This window comes from Phasianus colchicus, chromosome 35 (genome assembly GCF_987193195.1).
Source record: "Phasianus colchicus chromosome 35, bPhaCol1.hap1.1, whole genome shotgun sequence".
Taxonomy (NCBI): Eukaryota; Metazoa; Chordata; class Aves; order Galliformes; family Phasianidae; genus Phasianus; species Phasianus colchicus.
The window spans coordinates 2,515,928-2,535,036 of record NC_143470.1 but is presented as its reverse complement, the minus strand read 5'-3'; the positions used below and the strand labels follow the sequence as shown (position 1 = coordinate 2,535,036).

The 19,109-nt window shown below is 59.1% G+C and overlaps 1 protein-coding gene across 1 annotated transcript in view; it reads right to left on the bottom strand.

Annotated features, from left to right (window-relative positions):
* Window positions 1-19,109, bottom strand: part of COL11A2 (collagen type XI alpha 2 chain) — a 108,492-nt gene that overhangs the window by 24,879 nt on the left and 64,504 nt on the right. The window contains exons 36-46 of the mRNA XM_090129218.1: window positions 18,390-18,497; window positions 16,769-16,858; window positions 14,577-14,630; window positions 13,225-13,332; window positions 11,658-11,765; window positions 10,918-10,971; window positions 9,338-9,391; window positions 6,403-6,510; window positions 5,231-5,284; window positions 2,720-2,773; window positions 1,076-1,129 (exon numbers count right to left, since the gene is read on the bottom strand). Coding sequence (XP_089985344.1) covers window positions 1,076-1,129; window positions 2,720-2,773; window positions 5,231-5,284; window positions 6,403-6,510; window positions 9,338-9,391; window positions 10,918-10,971; window positions 11,658-11,765; window positions 13,225-13,332; window positions 14,577-14,630; window positions 16,769-16,858; window positions 18,390-18,497 — 846 coding nt within the window. The remainder of the gene's footprint in view (window positions 1-1,075; window positions 1,130-2,719; window positions 2,774-5,230; window positions 5,285-6,402; window positions 6,511-9,337; window positions 9,392-10,917; window positions 10,972-11,657; window positions 11,766-13,224; window positions 13,333-14,576; window positions 14,631-16,768; window positions 16,859-18,389; window positions 18,498-19,109) is intronic.

The following is a 19,109-nucleotide window of genomic DNA, read 5'->3' as shown; positions in this document are numbered from 1 at the left end:
TTAACCAACCAATCCCCCCCCCTTAATCAATCCGCCCCCCTTAACCAACCCCACCCCCACTTAACCAACCCCCTTAACCAACCCATCCCAACTCCATAACCAACCCCCCCTCCCTTAACCAACCCATCCCCACTTAACCAACCCCCTTAACCAAGCCCCCCCCTTAACCAACCCATCCCAACCCCATAACCAACCCCCCCCCTTAACCAACCCACCCCTCCTTAACCAACCCCCCTAACCACCCCCCCCCCTTAACCAACCCATCCCAACTTAACCAACCCCCCTAACCAACCCCCCCCCTTAACCAACCCATCCCAACTTAACCAACCCCATAACCAACCCCCCCCCCCTTAACCAACCCATCCCAACTCCATAACCAACCCCCCCCCTTAACCAACCCATCCCAACTTAACCAACCCCCTTAACCAACCCATCCCAACCCCATAACCAACCCCCCCCTTAACCAACCCACCCCTCCTTAACCAACCCCCCTAACCACCCCCCCCCCTTAACCAACCCATCCCAACTTAACCAACCCCCCTAACCAACCCCCCCCCTTAACCAACCCATCCCAACTTAACCAACCCCATAACCAACCCCCCCCCCTTAACCAACCCATCCCAACTCCATAACCAACCCCCCCCCTTAACCAACCCATCCCAACTTAACCCCCCCCCTTAACCAACCCATCCCAACCCCATAACCAACCCCCCCCCTTAACCAACCCACCCCTCCTTAACCAACCCCCCTAACCACCCCCCCCCCTTAACCAACCCATCCCAACTTAACCAACCCCCCTAACCAACCCCCCCCCTTAACCAACCCATCCCAACTTAACCACCCCCCTAACCAACCCCCCCCCCCTTAACCAACCCATCCCAACTCCATAACCAACCCCCCCCCTTAACCAACCCATCCCAACTTAACCCCCCCCCTTAACCAACCCATCCCAACCCCATAACCAACCCCCCCCCTTAACCAACCCACCCCTCCTTAACCAACCCCCCTAACCACCCCCCCCCCCTTAACCAACCCATCCCAACTTAACCCCCCCCCTTAACCAACCCATCCCCACCTTCTCTCCCGGTGGCCCCACGTTTCCGACTCCTCCTGGGGGTCCCTGGGGGCCCTGGGGGGCGGCGCAGAAATGTGGGGTGGGGGGGGGAAGTTATGGGGTGGGGGGGCAGTTATGGGGTGAGGGGGGGATTTGGGTTGGGGGGCAGTTATGGGGTGGGGGGGGCAGTTATGGGGACATTGGGGGCAGTTATGGGGTGGGGGGGGTAGTTATGGGGTGGGGGGGGCAGTTATGGGGACATTGGGGGCAACGTGGTCATTTTGGGATCGGGGGTCATTTGGGGTCATTTTGGGGTCATTTTGGGGTCACATTGGGGACATTTGGGGTCATTCTGGGGTCATTTTGGGGTCATATTGGGGTCATTCTGGGGTCATTCTGGGGTCAGTGGGGTCATTTTGGGATCGAGGGACATTTTTGGTCATTTTTGGTCATTTTGGGGTCATTTGGGGTCATTTGGGGTCATTTTGGGGTCATTCTGGGGTCATTTTGGGGTCAGTGGGGTCATTTGGGGTCATTTTGGGATCGGGGATATTTGGGGTCATTCTGGGGTCATTTGAGGTCATTCTGGGGTCATTCTGGGGTCAGTGGGGTCATTTGGGGTCATTTTGGGATGGGGATATTTGGGGTCATTCTGGGGTCATTCTGGGGTCAGTGGGGTCATTTGGGGTCATTTTGGGATCGGGGATATTTGGGGTCATTCTGGGGTCATTTGAGGTCATTCTGGGGTCATTCTGGGGTCAGTGGGGTCATTTGGGGTCATTTTGGGATTGAGGGACATTTGGGGTCATTCTGGGGTCATTTGGGGTCATTCTGTGGTCATTTTGGGGTTCAGTGGGGTCATTTGGGGTCATTTTGGGATGGGGATATTTGGGGTCATTCTGGGGTCATTTTGGGGTCATTCTGGGGTCATTTGGGGTCATTCTGTGGTCATTTTGGGGTTCAGTGGGGTCATTTGGGGTCATTCTGGAGTCAGTGGGGTCATTATGGGATCGGGGACATTTGGGGTCATTCTGGGGTCATTTGGGGTCATTCTGTGGTCATTTTGGGGTTCAGTGGGGTCATTTGGGGTCATTCTGGAGTCAGTGGGGTCATTATGGGATCGGGGACATTTGGGGTCATTCTGGGGTCATTTGGGGTCATTTGGGGTCATTCTGGGGTCAGTGGGGTCATTTGGGGTCATTTTGGGATCGGGGATATTTGGGGTCATTCTGGGGTCAGTGGGGTCATTATGGGATCGGGGACATTTGGGGTCATTCTGGGGTCATTTGGGGTCATTTGGGGTCATTTTGGGGTTCAGTGGGGTCATTTGGGGTCATTCTGGAGTCAGTGGGGTCATTATGGGATCGGGGACATTTGGGGTCATTCTGGGGTCATTTGGGGTCATTTGGGGTCATTCTGGGGTCAGTGGGGTCATTTGGGGTCATTTTGGGATCGGGGATATTTGGGGTCATTCTGGGGTCAGTGGGGTCATTTTGGGATCGGGGACATTTGGGGTCATTCTGGGGTCATTTTGGGGTCATTTTGGGGTCATTCTGGGGTCAGTGGGGTCATTTGGGGTCATTTTGGGATCGGGGACATTTGGGGTCATTCTGGGGTCATTCTGGGGTCATTTGGGGACATTTGGGGTCATTTGGGGTGACTCACATCCGCTCCCGAAGGTCCGGCTGGGCCGCGGGGTCCGGGGGGTCCGGGGGGGCCCTGGGGGGGGGGGAGAAAATCACAGTGGGGGGGGGGGGACAATAAGGGGGGGGAGGGGACAATGGGGGGGGGAGGGGGGACATTGGGGGGGGGGTCACACTGGGTGGGGGTGACATTGGGGGGGGGGGTGGTACCAAGGGGGGGGGGCAAATTTGGGGGGGGGGGGGTTGGTGTCACCAAGGGGGGGGTTGGTGACATTGGGGGGGGGTGGTGACACTGGGGGGGGGTGACATTGGGGGAGGGGGTGGCACCAAGGGGGGGGGAAATTGGGGGGGGGGAGTTGGTGTCACCAAGGGGGGGGTTGGTGACACTGGGGGGGGGTCACCAAGGGGGGGGGTGACATTAGGGGAGGGGGTGGCACCAAGGGGGGGGGCTCACACTGGGGGGGGGTGACATTGGGGGGGGTTGGTGACACTGGGGTGTTTTGGTGTCACCAAGGGGGGGGGGAAATTGGGGGGGGGGGAGTTGGTGTCACCAAGGGGGGAGGGGGTTGGTGACATTGGGGGGGTGACACTGTGGGGGGGGTGACATTGGGGGGGGTGGTGGCACCAAGGGGGGGGGGAGTTGGTGACATTGGGGGAGGGGGTGGCACCAAGGGGGGGGGGGTCACACTGTGGGGGGGTTTGGTGACACTGGGGGGGGGGGGCGGTGACATTGTGGGGGGGTTGGTGTCACCAAGGGGGGGTGACATTGAGGGGGGGTGGCATCGTTGGGGGGGTGGGGACATTTGGGGGGGGGGCGGTGACATTGGGGGGGGTTGGTGTCACCAAGGGGGGGGTGACATTGGGGGGGGTTGTTGTCACCAAGGGGGGGTGACATTGAGGGGGGGTGGCATCGTTGGGGGGGTGGGGACATTTGGGGGGGGGGGCGGTGACATTGGGGGGGGTTGGTGTCACCAAGGGGGAGGGGGCACTGAGGGGGGGGTGGCATCGTGGGGGGGGGGTAAGGGGGGGTGACATTGAGGGGGGGGGGCATCTGTGGGAAGGGGGGGGGGGAACTTTGGGGGGGTTGGTGTCACCAAGGGGGGGGGACATTGGGGGTGGGGGTGACATTGGGGCAGGGGGTGGCACCAAGGGGGGGGGGGGACACTGAGGGGGGGTGGCATCGTGGGGTAGAGGGGGTAAGGGGGGGTGACATTGAGGGGGGGTGGCATCGTTGGTGGGGGGGGGGGACATTTGGGGGGGGGGCGGTGACAATGGGGGGGGGGTTGGTGTCACCAAGGGGGGGGGGACACTGAGGGGGGGGGTGGCATCGTGGGGGGGGGGGGTAAGGAGGGGTGACACTGAGGGGGGGGGTATCGTTGGGGGGGGGGGGAAATTTGGGGGGGTTGGTGTCACCAAGGGGGGGGGGGGAGTTGGTGACATTGGGGGAGGGGGTGGCACCAAGGGGGGGGGGGGTCACACTGTGGGGGGGTTTGGTGACACTGGGTGGGGGGGGGGGGCGGTGACATTGTGGGGGGGTTGGTGTCACCAAGGGGGGGGGGACACTGAGGGGGGGGTGGCATCGTGGGGGGGGGGTAAGGGGGGGTGACATTGAGGGGGGGGGCATCTGTGGGAAGGGGGGGGGGGGAACTTTCGGGGGGTTGGTGTCACCAAGGGGGGGTGACATTGGGGGTGGGGGTGACATTGGGGGGGGGGACATTTGGGGGGGGGTTGTTGTCACCAAGGGGGGGGGGTGACATTGGGGGTGGGGGTGACATTGGGGGGGGGGTTGTTGTCACCAAGGGGGGGGGGTGACATTGGGGGTGGGGGTGACATTGGGGGGGGGGGTTGTTGTCACCAAGGGGGGGGGACACTGAGGGGGGGTGGCATCGTTGGGGGGGGGGGACATTTGGGGAGGGGGGGCGGTGACATTGGGGGGGGGTTGGTGTCACCAAGGGGGGGGGGTTGGTGACATTGGGGGTGGTTGGTGACACTGGGGGGGGGACGACACTGAGGGGGGGGTGACATCGTGGGGGGGGGGTAAGGGGGGGTGACATTGGGGAGGGGGGCATCTGTGGGGGGGGGGGGAACATTTAGGGGGGTTGGTGTCACCAAGGGGGGGGGACATTGGGGGTGGGGGTGACATTGGGTGGGGGTTGGTGTCACCAAGGGGGGGGTGACATTGGGGGGGGGGTTGTTGTCACCAAGGGGGGGGTGGTGACATTGGGGGGGGGGTTGTTGTCACCAAGGGGGGGGTGGTGACATTGGGGGGGGGTTGGTGTCACCAAGGGGGGGGGGGACACTGAGGGGGGGGGTGGTATCGTGGGGGGGGGGTAAGGGGGGCATCATTGGGGGGGGGTATCGTTGGGGGGGGGGACGACATTTGGGGGGGTTGTTGTCACCAAGGGGGGGAGGTGACAGCATTGGGGGGGGGGAGGTGACAGTGGGGGGGAGGGGGCACATTTTGGGGGGGGGCAAATTTTGGGGGGGGGCAAATTTGGGGGGGGGGGGCACATTTTGGGGGGGGTCCACGTACCATAGGGCCGCCGTCTCCTGTCTCACCCTTCTCACCAGCGGGGCCGGGCTGACCCTGAATGGGGGGGTTATTAATTAATTGGGGTTATTAATTAATTGGGGGGGTTATTAATTATTGAGGGGGGTTATTAATTATTGGGGGGGTTATTAATTATTGCGGGGGGTTATTATTGGGGTTATTATTGGGGTTTTGGGGAGGGGGGTTATTTTGGGGGGGTTAATTGGGGGGGGTTAATTGGCGGGGTTAATTAGGGGGTTGTTATCGGGGGCGGTTAATCGGGGCGATTATTATGAGTGGGGTTAATTGGGGGGGGTTAATTGGGGGGGTTATTTTGGGGGGGTTAATTGGGGGCGTTAATTGGGGGGGTTATTATGAGTAGGGTTAATTGGGGGGGGTTAATTGGGGGGGTTAATTAGGGGATTGTTATCGGGGGGGGTTAATTGGGGGGGTTATTATGAGTGGGGTTAATTGGGGGGGGTTAATTGGGGGGGTTAATTAGGGGGTTGTTATCGGGGGGGTTAATTGGGGGGGTTATTATGAGTGAGGTTAATTGGGGGGGTTAATTAGGGGGTTGTTATGAGTGGGGTTAATTGGGGGGGTTATTTTGGGGGGGTTAATTGGGGGGGTTAATTGGGAGGGGTTAATTGGGGGGGTTATTATGAGTAAGGTTAATTGGGGGGGTTAATTAGGGGGTTGTTATGAGTGGGGTTAATTGGGGGGGTTATTTTGGGGGGGTTAATTGGGGGGGGTTAATTGGGGGGGGGTTATTATGAGTGGGTTAATTGGGGGGGGTTAATTGGGGGGTTAATTATGGGGGTTGTTATTGGGGTTATTATTGGGGGGGTCAATTGGGGGGGTTATTATGAGTGGGGTTAATTGGGGGGGTTAATTAGGGGGTTGTTTTCGGAGGGTTAATTGGGGGGGTTATTTTGGGGGGGTTAATTGGGGGGGGTTAATTGGGGGGGGTTAATTGGGGGGGGGTTAATTGGGGGGGTTAATTAGCGGGGGTTAATTGGGGGGGTTAATTGGGGGTTTAATTGGGGAGGGGGTTAATTGGGGGGGGTTAATTGGGAGGGGTTAATTGAGGGGTTAATTGAGGGGTGAATTGGGTGGGGTTAATTAGCGGGGGTTAATTGGGGGGGTTAATTAGCTGGGGGGGGGAGGGGGGTCACCTGCAGCCCTATGGGGCCGGGGGGGCCGTGAAAACCTCGCGTCCCTTCGTCACCTTTGGCACCAAAGTGACCCTGAGGGCCGCGGGGACCCGGAGCTCCGTCTGCACCCTGGGGGGAAGGGGGGGAATGGGGGGGAAGTGGGGGGGAAATATGGGGGAAATGGGGGGGAAATGGGGGGGGAAATGGGGGGAGAATGGGGAAAATGGGGGGAAAGTGGGGGGGAAGTGGGGGAGGAAATGAGGGGAAGTGGGGGGAAATGGGGGGGAAGTGGGGGAATGGGGGGGAAATGGGGGGGAAATGGGGGAAATGAGGGGGGAAATGGGGGAGAAATGGGGGGAATATGGAGTAAATGGGGGGGAATGGGGGGGAATGGAGGGGGAAATGGGGGGGAAGTGGGGGGGGAAGGGGGGGAATATGGGGGAAATGGGGGGGAAATTGAGAGGAATGGGGGGGAAATGGGGGGAAGTAGGGGGAAATGGGGGAATGGGGGGGAAGGGGGGGAAGGGGGGGAAGGGGGGGAAACGGGGGGAAGTGGGGGGAAATGGGGGGGAAATATGGGGGAAATGGGGGGGAAATTGAGAGGAATGGGGGGGAAATGGGGGGGAAATGGGGGGAGAATGGGGGAAATGGGGGGAAGTGGGGGGAAAAAGGGGGAGAAGTGGGGGGGGAAATGGGGGAAATGGGGGGAATATGGGGTAAATGGGGGGGAATGGGGGGGAATGGGGGGGAAATGGGGGGGAAGTGGGGGGGAAGTGGGGGGGAAGTGGGGGTAATATGGGTGAAATGGGGGGGAAATAGGGGGGAAGTGGGGGGAAAATGGGGGGGAAGTGGGGGGGAATGGGGGGGGGAAATGAGGGGGGAAATGGGGGAAATGGGGGGAATATGGGGTAAATGGGGGGGAATGGGGGGGGAAGTGGGGGGGAAGTGGGGGAAATGGGGGGGAAGTGGGGGGGAAGTGAGGGGGAATATGGGGGGAATGGGGGGAGAAGGGGGGGAAATGGGGGGGAAGTGGGGGGGGAATGGGGGGAAATGGGGGGAAGTTGGGGGGAAGTGGGGGGGAAATGGGGGGGAAATGGGGGGAGAATGGGGAAAATGGGGGGGAAGTGGGGGGGAAGTGGGGGGGAAGTGGGGGGGGAATTGCGGGGAATGGGGGGGAAATGGGTGGGAAATGGGGGAGAAGTGAGGGGAAATGGGGGGGAAGTGAGGGGAAATGGGGGGGAAATGGGGGGGAAATGGGGGGGAGTGGGGGGAAATGGGGGGGAAGTGGGGGGGAAGTGAGGGGGAAGTGAGGAGAAGTGGGGGAGAAGTGGGGGGAAGTGGGGGGGAAGTGGGGGGGAAATGGGGGGAATGGGGGGAGAAGGGGGGAAATGGGGGGGAAGTGGGGGGGAATGAGGGGGGAAATGAGGGGGGAAGTGGGGGGGAAGTGAGGGGGAAAGTGGGGGGGGAAATGAGGGGGAATGGGGGGAAGTGGGGGGGAAATTGAGAGGAATGGGGGGAAATGGGGGGGAATGGGGGGAAGTGGGGGGGAATGCAGGGGAATGGGGGGAAATGGGGGGGAATATGGGGTAAATGGGGGGGAATGGGGGGAAATGGGGGGAAATGGGGGGGAAATGGGGGGAATGAGGGGGAATATGGGGTAAATGGGGGGGATTGGGTGGGATGGGGGGGAAGTGGGGGGGAAATGGGAGGGAAATGGGGGGAAATGGGGGAAATGGGGGGGAAATGGGGGGGAAGTGGGGGGTAAAATGGGGGGGCAATGGGAAGGAAATGGGATGGGAATGGAGGGGAAATGAGGTAAATGGGGGGGGGGAAATGGGGGGGAAATGGGGGGGAATGGGGGGGAATGGGGGGGAAATGGAGGAAAAGGGGGGGGAAATGGGGGGGAAATTGGGGGGGAATGGGGGGGGATTATTCCCCTAATCTCCTAAAGCCGAATCCCATTAATCCCATGATCCCATTATTCCCATAATCCCAGTCCCATTATCCCATTAACCCCATTAATCCCATTAATCCCATTAATCCCATTAATCCCATTAATCCCATTAACCCCATAAATCCCATAATCCCATTAATCCCAATCCCATAATCCCCGAATCCCATTAATCCTATTAACACCATAAATCCCATTAATCCCATAAATCCCATTAATCCCAATCCCATAATCCCATTAATCCCATAGTCCTAGTCCCATAATCCCATTAACCCCATAAATCCCATAATCCCATAATCCCATAACTCCCATAATCCCATAATCCCATTAATCCCATAATCCCATAAATCCCATAAATCCCATAAATCCCATTAATCCCATTAACCCCATTAATCCCATAAACCCCATAATCCCATAATCCCATTAACTCCATTAATCCCATTAATCCCATTAACCCCATTAATCCCATAATCCCAAAATCCCAGTCCCCTAATCCCATAAATCCCATAAATCCCATAATCCCATAAATCCCATAATCCCAGTCCCATAATCCCACAATCCCATTAATCCCATAAATCCCATAATCCCAGTCCCATAATCCCATAACTCCCATAATCCCATTAATCCCATTAATCCCATTAATCCCATTAACCCCATAAACCCCATAAATCCCATTAATCCCAATCCCATAATCCCATTAATCCCATAATCCCAGTCCCATAATCCCATTAATCCCATTAACCCCATTAACCCCATTAATCCCATAATCCCATAATCCCAGTCCCATAATCCCATAATCCCATAATCCCATTAATCCCATTAATCCCATAATCCCATAAATCCCATAAATCCCATTAACCCCATTAACCCCATAAACCCCATAAACCCCATAAACCCCATAACCCCCCCGCCCCCGTTAACCCCATAACCGCCCCCCCCCGAAGTGTGGCCGCTAATGACCCAGAGCCGTTAATGAATCCGCTAATTACTGAGTGAGGGACTCACCGCAGCTCCCGGCTGGCCCAGCGATCCCATGGGGCCGGGGGGGCCGGGGGGGCCCTGGGGGGGGATTTAGGGTCATTTGGGGGTCATCTTGGGGTCATTTGGGGTCACGGGGGTCATGGGGGTCACCTGGGGTTACCTGAGGTCACCTGGGGTCATTTTAGGGTCATTTTGGGGTCACGGGGGCCGGGGGGGCCCTGGGGGGGATTTAGGGTCATTTGGGGTCATTTGGGGGTCATTTGGGGTCAGGAGGGCCCTGTGGGGGGGAATTTAGGGTCATTTGGGGTCATTTGGGGGTCATTTGGGGTCACGGGGGTCATGGGGGTCACCTGGGGGGCATTTGGGGTCATTTGGGGTCATTGGGGTCATTCTGGGGTCATTTTGGGTCATTGGGGTCATTTTGAGGTCATTTGGGGGTCATTGGGGTCATCTGGGGTCATTTTGAGGTCACTTGGGGTTCATTGGGGTCATTGGGTCACCTGGGGTCAGCTGGGGTTCTTTGGGGTCATTTTAGGGTCATTTGGGGGTCATTGAGGTCATTTTGAGGTCATTTGGGGGTCATTGGGGTCACCTGGGGTCATTCTGGGTCATTTTAGGGTCATTGGGGGTCAGTTGGGGGTCATTGGGGGCACTATAGGTTCTATGGGGTGCTATGGGATGCTATGGGGCGGCTATGGGGCAGCTATGGGGTGGCTATGGGGCAGCTGTGGGGTGGCTGTGGGGCAGCTATGGGGCGGCTATGGGACGGCTATGGGGTGGCTATGGGGCAGTTATGGGGCGGTTATGGGGCGGCTATGGGGCGGCTATGGGGCAGCTGTGGGGTGGTTGTGGGGCGGTTATGGGGCGGTTATGGGGCAGCTATGGGGCAGTTATGGGGCGGCTATGGGGCAACTATGGGGCAGTTATGGGGCAGCTATGGGGCGGCTATGGGGCAGCTATGGGGCAGCTATGGGGCGGCTATGGGGCGGCTATGGGGCAGCTATGGGGCGGCTATGGGGCGGCTATGGGGCGGCTATGGGGCAGCTATGGGGCGGCTATGGGATGGTTATGGGGCAGCTATGGGGCAGCTATGGGGCAGCTATGGGGCGGCTATGGGGCGGCTATGGGATGGTTATGGGGCAGCTATGGGGCAGCTATGGGGCAGCTATGGGGCGGCTATGGGGCAGCTATGGGGTGGCTATGGGGCGGCTGTGGGGCAGTTATGGGGCGGCTATGGGGCGGCTATGGGGCAGCTATGGGGCGGTTATGGGGCAGCTATGGGGCGGCTATGGGGCAGTTATGGGGCGGCTATGGGGCAGCTGTGGGGTGGTTGTGGGGCGGTTATGGGGCGGCTATGGGGCAACTATGGGGCGGCTATGGGGCGGCTATGGGGCAGTTATGGGGCAGTTATGGGGCGGCTATGGGGCGGCTATGGGGCAGCTATGTGGCATCTATGGGGCGGCTATGGGGCAGCTATGGGGCGGCTATGGGGCAGCTATGGGGCGGCTATGGGGCGGCTATGGGGCAGCTATGGGGCGGCTATGGGGCAGCTATGGGGCAGCTATGGGGCGGCTATGGGGCGGCTATGGGGCGCGGTGACTCACGTGTTCCCCTTTGCTGCCTTTGGCTCCCTTCTGGCCCGGCTCACCGCCTTCACCCTACAGGGATGGGGGGGAATCTATGGGGCAGCCCCACACTTATGGGGCAGCACCCACACTTCTGGGGCAGCCCCACACTTATGGGTCCCACCACACACTTATGGGACACCCCACACTTTTGGGGTCAGACCCCACTTATGGGTCCCACCCCACACTTATAGGGTCAGACCCCACTTATGGGGCAGCCCACACTTATGGGTCCCACCCCACACTTATGGGGCACCCCACTTATGGGACACCCCGCATTTATGGATCCCACCCCACAATTATGGGGTAGACCCCACTTATGGGGCACCCCACACTTCTGGGTCCCACCCCACACTTATGGGGTCAGACCCCACACTTCTGGCTCCCACCCCACACTTGTGGGGCAGCCCAACACTTATGGGGCACCCCACACTTATGGGGCACCCCACACTTATGGGTCCCACCCCACACTTCTGGGGCAGACCCCACTTATGGGGCAGCCCCACACTTCTGGGCCCCACCCCACACTTCTGGGTCCCACCCCACACTTATGGGGCAGCCCCACACTTGTGGGCCCCACCCCACACTTATGGATCCCACCCCACACTTATGGGGCACCCCACACTTCTGGCTCCCACCCCACACTTGTGGGGCAGCCCAACACTTATGGGGCACCCCACACTTATGGGTCCCACCCCACACTTATGGGGCAGCCTCACCTTGTCCCCGTCGTCCCCAGGGCCGCCTGGAGGTCCGGCCGGTCCCGGAAGTCCAACGGGGCCCTGAGAGCCGTCGCGACCGGGCGGCCCCACAGCGCCCTTCTCACCCTATAGGGGTATGGGGTGCTTATGGGGTTATGGGGTTATGGGGTTATGGGGTGGTTATGGGGTTATGGGGTTATGGGGTTGTGGTGGCCCCACAGCGCCCTTCTCACCCTATAGGGGTATGGGGTGCTTATGGGGTTATGGGGTTATGGGGCCCCACAGAGCCCTTCTCACCCTATAGGGATATGGGGTGGTTATGGGGTTATGGGGTGCTTATGGGGTTATGGGGGCCCCACAGAGCCCTTCTCACCCTATAGGGGTATGGGGTGCTTGTGGGGTTATGGGGTGCTTATGGGGTTATGGGGTTATGGGGCTCCACAACGCCCTTCTCACCCTATAGGGGTATGGGATTATGGGGTTATGGGGTTATGGGGTGCTTATGGGGTTATGGGAGCCCCACAGAGCCCTTCTCACCCTATAGGGATATGGGGTGCTTATGGGGATTTATGGGGTGTCTATGGGGTGTCTATGGGGTATCTATTGGGATATCTATGGGGATTTATGGGGTTTCTATGGGGTTTCTATGGGGTGTCTATGGGGTTTCTATGGGGTTTCTATGGGGTGTCTATGGGGTGTCTATGGGGTGTCTATGGGGTTTCTATGGGGTGTCTGTGGGGTGTCTATGGGGTGTCTATGGGGTGTCTATGGGGTTTCTATGGGGTGTCTATGGGGTGTCTATGGGGTTTCTATGGGGTATCTATGGGGTGTCTGTGGGGTGTCTATGGGGTGTCTATGGGGTGTCTATGGGATATCTATGGGTGATTTATGGAATATCTATGGGGTGTCTATGGGGTTTCTATGGGGTGTCTATGGGGTGTCTATGGGGTTTCTATGGGGTATCTATGGGGTGTCTATGGGGTTTCTATGGGGTGTCTGTGGGGTGTCTATGGGGTGTCTATGGGGTTTCTATGGGGTGTCTATGGGGTGTCTATGGGGTTTCTATGGGGTATCTATGGGGTGTCTGTGGGGTGTCTATGGGGTGTCTATGGGATATCTATGGGTGATTTATGGAATATCTATGGGGTGTCTATGGGGTATCTATGGGGTGTCTGTGGGGTGTCTATGGGGTGTCTATGGGGTGTCTATGGGGTTTCTATGGGGTGTCTATGGGGTGTCTATGGGGTTTCTATGGGGTATCTATGGGGTGTCTGTGGGGTGTCTATGGGGTGTCTATGGGGTGTCTATGGGGTGTCTATGGGATATCTATGGGTGATTTATGGAATATCTATGGGGTGTTTATGGGGTTTCTATGGGGTGTCTGTGGGGTTTCTATGGGGTGTCTGTGGGGTGTCTATGGGGTGTCTATGGGGTGTCTATGGGGTTTCTATGGGGTTTCTATGGGGTGTCTATGGGGTGTCTATGGGGTTTCTATGGGGTGTCTATGGGGTGTCTGTGGGGTGTCTATGGGGTACCGCTAGGCAATTTGTGGGGTACGTGTGGGGTTTTATAGGGCCGTACTTACGGGGACTCCCTTCTCCCCCGAGGGTCCCGGGGGGCCGTGGGGTCCGGGCCGACCTGGGGGTCCCACGGCGCCGCCTGCGCCCGGGGATCCGCGAGAACCGGGGGAGCCCTGGGGGGGGGGGGTGTCAGGGGGGTCGGGGGGGGGATATGGGGGGGGTGTGGGGGGATATGGGGTGGGTATGGGGGAATATGGGGGGATGTGGGGGGATATGGGGGGGTATGGGGGGATATGGGGGGATGTGGGGGGATGTGGGGGGGTTTGGGGGGGTTATGGGGTGGGTATGGGGGAATATGGGGGGATTTGGGGGGGTTATGGGGTGGGTATGGGGGAATATGGGGGGATTTGGGGGGGTTATGGGGTGGGTATGGGGGGATATGGGGGGATGTGGGGGGATATGGGGGGGTTTGGGGGGGCTATGGGGTGGGTATGAGGGGATTTGGGGGGGTGTGGGGGGATGTGGGGGGGTTTGGGGGGATTTGGGGGGGGTTGGGGGGGTTTGAGCGGGTTATGGGGTGGGTATGGGGGGATATGGGGGGATGTGGGGGGATATGGGGGGGGTTTGGGGGGGTTATGGGGGGATATGCGGGGGTATGGGGGGTTATGGGGGGGTTTGGGGGGGTTATGTGGTGGGTATGGGGGGATATGGGGGGATGTGGGGGCATTTGGGGCGGTTATGGGGTGGGTATGGGGGGGGATAGGGGGGATATGGGGAGATATGGGGTGGGTATGGGGGGATATGGGGGGATGTGGGGGGATGTGGGGGGGTTTGGGGGGGTTATGGGGTGGGTATGGGGGGATATGGGGGGATGTGGGGGGATATGGGGTTGTGGGGGGGTGGTTATGGGGGGGATATGGGGTGATATGGGGGGATATGGGGGGTTTGGGGGGATATGTGGGGGATGTGGGGGGATTTGGGGGATATGGGGGGTGGGGGGGGTTGGGGTGGTTATGGGGGGATATGGGGGAATTTGGGGGGGTATGGGGGGATATGGGGGGTGTGGGGGGGTTTGGGGGGGTTATGGGGGGATATGGGGGAATTTGGGGGGATTTGGGGGGGTATGGGGTGATATGGGGGGTGTGGGGGGGTTATGGGGTGGGTATGGGGGCAGTAGGGGGGATGTGGGGGGATATGGGGGGATATGGGGGGGCATGGGGGGGTATGGGGGCATATGGGGGGGGGTTGGGGGCATGTGGGGGGGTATGAGGGGGTATGGGGGGAGATGGGGGCATATGGGGGGGGTTGGGGGGATATGGGGCAGCTATGGGGCAGTTATGGGGCGGCTATGGGGCGGCTATGGGGCAGCTATGGGGCAGCTATGGGGCGGCTATGGGGCAGCTATGGGGCAGCTCACTGCAGGGCCCGGCGGTCCCGGCGGTCCCTCGTTGCCTTTCAGTCCAACGCCGCCCTGTGGGGAAATGGGGGGGGGACCCATAAGTGGGGGGGGAAATGGGGAGGAAGTGGGGAGGAAGTGGGGGAGGAAGTGGGCGAAATGGGGGGGAAATGAGGATGGGGGGAAATGTGGGGAAGTGGGGGGGGAAGTGGGGTGGGATGGGGGGGAAATGGGGGGGAAATGGGGGGGAAGTGGAGGCAGAGGGAAATGGGGGGATGGGGGGAAATGGGGGGAGAATGGGGGCGGAAATGGGATGGAAAGGAGGGAGGAAACAAGGGGGAAAGGCGAGAGGAAGTGGGGAGGAAATGATGGAGGAAAATGGGAGGAGGAAATGGGAGAGAAAGGAGGAGGGAAAGGAGGAGGAAATGGGGTAGGAAATGAAGGGGACAAGAGGGAGGAAGTGGGGAGGAAATGGGGTGGAAGTGGGGTGGAAATTATGGAGGAAAGGGGGGTGGAAGTGGGGCGGATAGGAGGGCGGAAGTGGGGTGGAAATTATGGAGGAAATGGGGAGGAAATTGGATGGAAATGGGGGAGGAAATGGGGAGAAATGGGGCGGAAAGGAGGGCGGAAGAAGAGCGGAAGTGGGGTGGAAATTATGGAGCAAATGGGGAGGAAATGGGACAGAAAGGGGGGAGGAAATGGGGCGGAAGTGGGGCAGAAGTGGGGTAAAAATTACGGAGTAAATGGGGAGGAAATGGGACAGGAAATGGGGCGGAAGTAGGGGTAGAAATTATGGAGGAAATGGGGAGGAAATGGGACGGAAATGGGGGAGGAAATGGGGCAGAAGTGGGGCAGAAGTGGGACGGAAGTGGGACGGAAGTGGGGCAGAAATTAGGGAGCAAAGGAGGAGGAAATGGGGCAGAAATGGGGCGGAAGTAGGGGTGGAAATTATGGAGCAAATGGGGAGGAAATTGGACGGAAGTGGGGGAGGAAATGGGGCGGAAGTGGGGTGGAAGTGGGACAGGAGTGGGGCAGAAATTAGGGAGCAAATGAGGAGGAAAAGGGACGGAAAGGGGGGAGGAAATGGGGCGGAAGTGGGGCAGAAGTGGGGTAAAAATTACGGAGCAAATGGGGAGGAAATGGGACAGGAAATAGGGCAGAAGTGGGGTGGAAATTATGGAGGAATTGGGGAGGAAATGGGACGGAAGTGGGGGAGGAAATGCGGCGGAACTGGGGCGGAAGTGGGACGGGAGTGGGGCAGAAATTAGGGAGCAAAGGAGGAGGAAATGGGACAGGAAATGGGGCGGAAGTAGGGGTGGAAATTATGGAGGAAATGGGGAGGAAATGGGACGGAAATGGGGGAGGAAATGGGGCGGAAGTGGGACGGAAGTGGGGCGGAAGTGGGGCGGAAGCGGGACGGGAGTGGGGCAGAAATTTGGGAGCAAAGGAGGAGGAAATGGGACAGGAAATGGGGCGGAAGTAGGGGTGGAAATTATGGAGGAAATGGGGAGGAAATGGGACGGAAATGGGGGAGGAAATGGGGCGGAAGTGGGGCAGAAGTGGGGCGGAAGTGGGGCGGAAGCGGGACGGGAGTGGGGCAGAAATTTGGGAGCAAAGGAGGAGGAAATGGGGCAGGAAATGGGGCGGAAGTAGGGGTGGAAATTATGGAGGAAATGGGGAGGAAATGGGACGGAAATGGGGGAGGAAATGGGGCGGAAGTGGGACGGAAGTGGGGCGGAAGTGGGGCGGAAGCGGGACGGGAGTGGGGCAGAAATTTGGGAGCAAAGGAGGAGGAAATGGGACAGGAAATGGGGCGGAAGTAGGGGTGGAAATTATGGAGGAAATGGGGAGGAAATGGGACGGAAATGGGGGAGGAAATGGGGCGGAAGTGGGACGGAAGTGGGGCGGAAGTGGGGCGGAAGCGGGACGGGAGTGGGGCAGAAATTTGGGAGCAAAGGAGGAGGAAATGGGACAGGAAATGGGGCGGAAGTAGGGGTGGAAATTATGGAGGAAATGGGGAGGAAATGGGACGGAAATGGGGGAGGAAATGGGGCGGAAGTGGGGCAGAAGTGGGGCGGAAGTGGGGCGGAAGCGGGACGGGAGTGGGGCAGAAATTTGGGAGCAAAGGAGGAGGAAATGGGGCAGGAAATGGGGCGGAAGTAGGGGTGGAAATAAGGCGGAAATGGGGGAGGAAATGGGGCGGAAGCACTGACAGCAGTTCCGGGCAGCCCCCGCTCTCCAGGAAATCCCCGCAGTCCTGCAGGGCCGTCCTTCCCGGGGGGGCCGGGGGGGCCGGGGTCACCCTATGGGGGGAGAAAAACGGGGGGGTGGGGGTGGGGAAAAGGGGGGGGAAGAGGAAAAACCCCAAATCCGCCCCCCCCCCCAAAAAAAAACCCCCAATCACAGCCAAAAACCCCAAAACGTTTGGAGGAAACCCCCCCCCCCCCAAAAAAAATCCCTCGGGGGGGTTATAGGGTCACCTCCCCCCCCCCCCCAAATCTATGGGGTCCCATAGAGGGGTTATAGGGTCAGCCTCCCCCCTCCCATAAAGGGTTATAGGGTGTGTCGTCCCCCCCCAAAAAAGAAATCTATGGGGTCCCATAGAGGGGTTATAGGGTCACCCCCCCCCCAAAGGAGTTATAGGGTCACCCCAACCCCCCCCCTGAAAAAAAGGGTTATAGGGTCACCCCCCCAAAAAAGTTTATAGGGTCACCCCCCCAAAAAAAAGGCTTATAGGGTCACCCCCCCCTCCTCCCCTCCGAAAAAAGGCTTATAGGATCATCTCCCCCCCCCCAGAAAAAAAAGCTTATGGGGTCACCTCCCCCCTTCCCAAAAAAAGGGTTATAGGGTCACCCCCCCCCCAAAGGGGTTATAGGGTCACCTCCCCCCCACCAGAAAAAAAGGCTTATAGGGTCAGCCCCCCCCCAAAATAAAAAGACTTATAGGGTCACCCCCCCCCAAATAAAAGGCTTATAGGATCACACCCCCCCCCCAAAATAAAAGGCTTATAGGGTCACCCCCCCAAAAAAAGGCTTATAGGGTCGCCACCCCCCCCAAAGGAGTTATAGGGTCACCCCCCCCCCCAAAAAAAAGGCTTATAGGGTCACCCCCCCCCCCAAAAAAAGGTCACCCCCCCGAACTAAAAGGCTTATAGGGTTGCCACCCCCCCCAAAAGGAGTTATAGGATCACCCCCCCCCAAAAAAAGGCTTATAGGGTCACCCCCCCCCAAAAAAAGCTCAGCCCCCCCGAATAAAAGGCTTATAGGATCCCCCCCCCCCCAAATAAAAGGCTTATAGGGTCACCCCCCCCCAAAAAAGGTCACCCCCCCCCAAATAAAAGGCTTATAGGGTCACCCCCCCGAAAAAAAAGGCTTATAGGGTCGCCACCCCCAAAAAAAGGGTTATAGGGTCCCCCCCCCCCCCCAAATAAAAGGGTTATAGGGTCACCCCCCCCCCAAATAAAAGGCTTATAGGATCACCCCCCCCCAAATAAAAGGCTTATAGGGTCGCCCCCCCCCCCAAAAAAGGTCATCCCCCCAAAAAAAAGGCTTATAGGGTCGCCACCCCCCGAAAAAAAGGTCACCCACCATCCCCCTCAATAAAAGGCGTATAGGGTCACCCCCCCAAAAAAAAGGTCACCCCCCCAATAAAAGGCTTATAGGATCACCCCCCCCAAAAAAAGGCTTATAGGGTCACCCCCCCCAAAAAAAAGGTCACCCCCCCGAATAAAAGGCTTATAGGGTTACCCCCCCAAATAAAAGGCTTATAGGGTCACCCCCCCCCCAAAGGAGTTATAGGGTCCCCCCCCCCCAAAAACAGGTGACCCCCCCTCACCTTGGTTCCCTCTTTCCCTGCAGGCCCGGACAGCCCCTGCTCCCCGGGGGGGCCGGGGGGGCCAGGATGACCCCGCTCTCCCATAGGGCCGGATTCACCCGACGGACCCTACAAGTTGTGGGGGGGGGTCTTATAGGGTTGGGGACCCCCCCCCCATATATGGGGACCCCTATGGGGTGAATAGGGGGGGGGTCCTATAGGGCTGTGGACCCCCCTCCCCCATATGGACTCTTTTATAGGGTCGTGGGGGGGGTCTTATGGGGTTGTGGACCCCCCCCCCTCCATATAGAGACCTTTATGGGGTGGGGGGGGTCTTATAGGGTTGGGGACCCCCCCCCCCACCATATGGACTCTTTTATGGGGTCGTGGGGGGGTCTTATAGGGTTGGGGACCCCCCCCTCCATATGGAGACCTTTATGGGGTGTGGGGGGGTCTTATAGGGTTGGGGACCCCCCCCCCATATATGGGGACCCCTATGGGGTGAATAGGGGGGGGGTCCTATAGGGCTGTGGACCCCCCTCCCCCATATGGACTCTTTTATAGGGTCGTGGGGGGGGTCTTATGGGGTTGTGGACCCCCCCCTCCATATGGAGACCTTTATGGGGTGTGGGGGGGTCTTATAGGGTTGGGGACCCCCCCCATATGGAGATCTTTAAGGGGGGGGTCTTATAGGGTTGGAGACCCCCCCATCCCCCATATGGAGACTTTTATGGGGTGTGG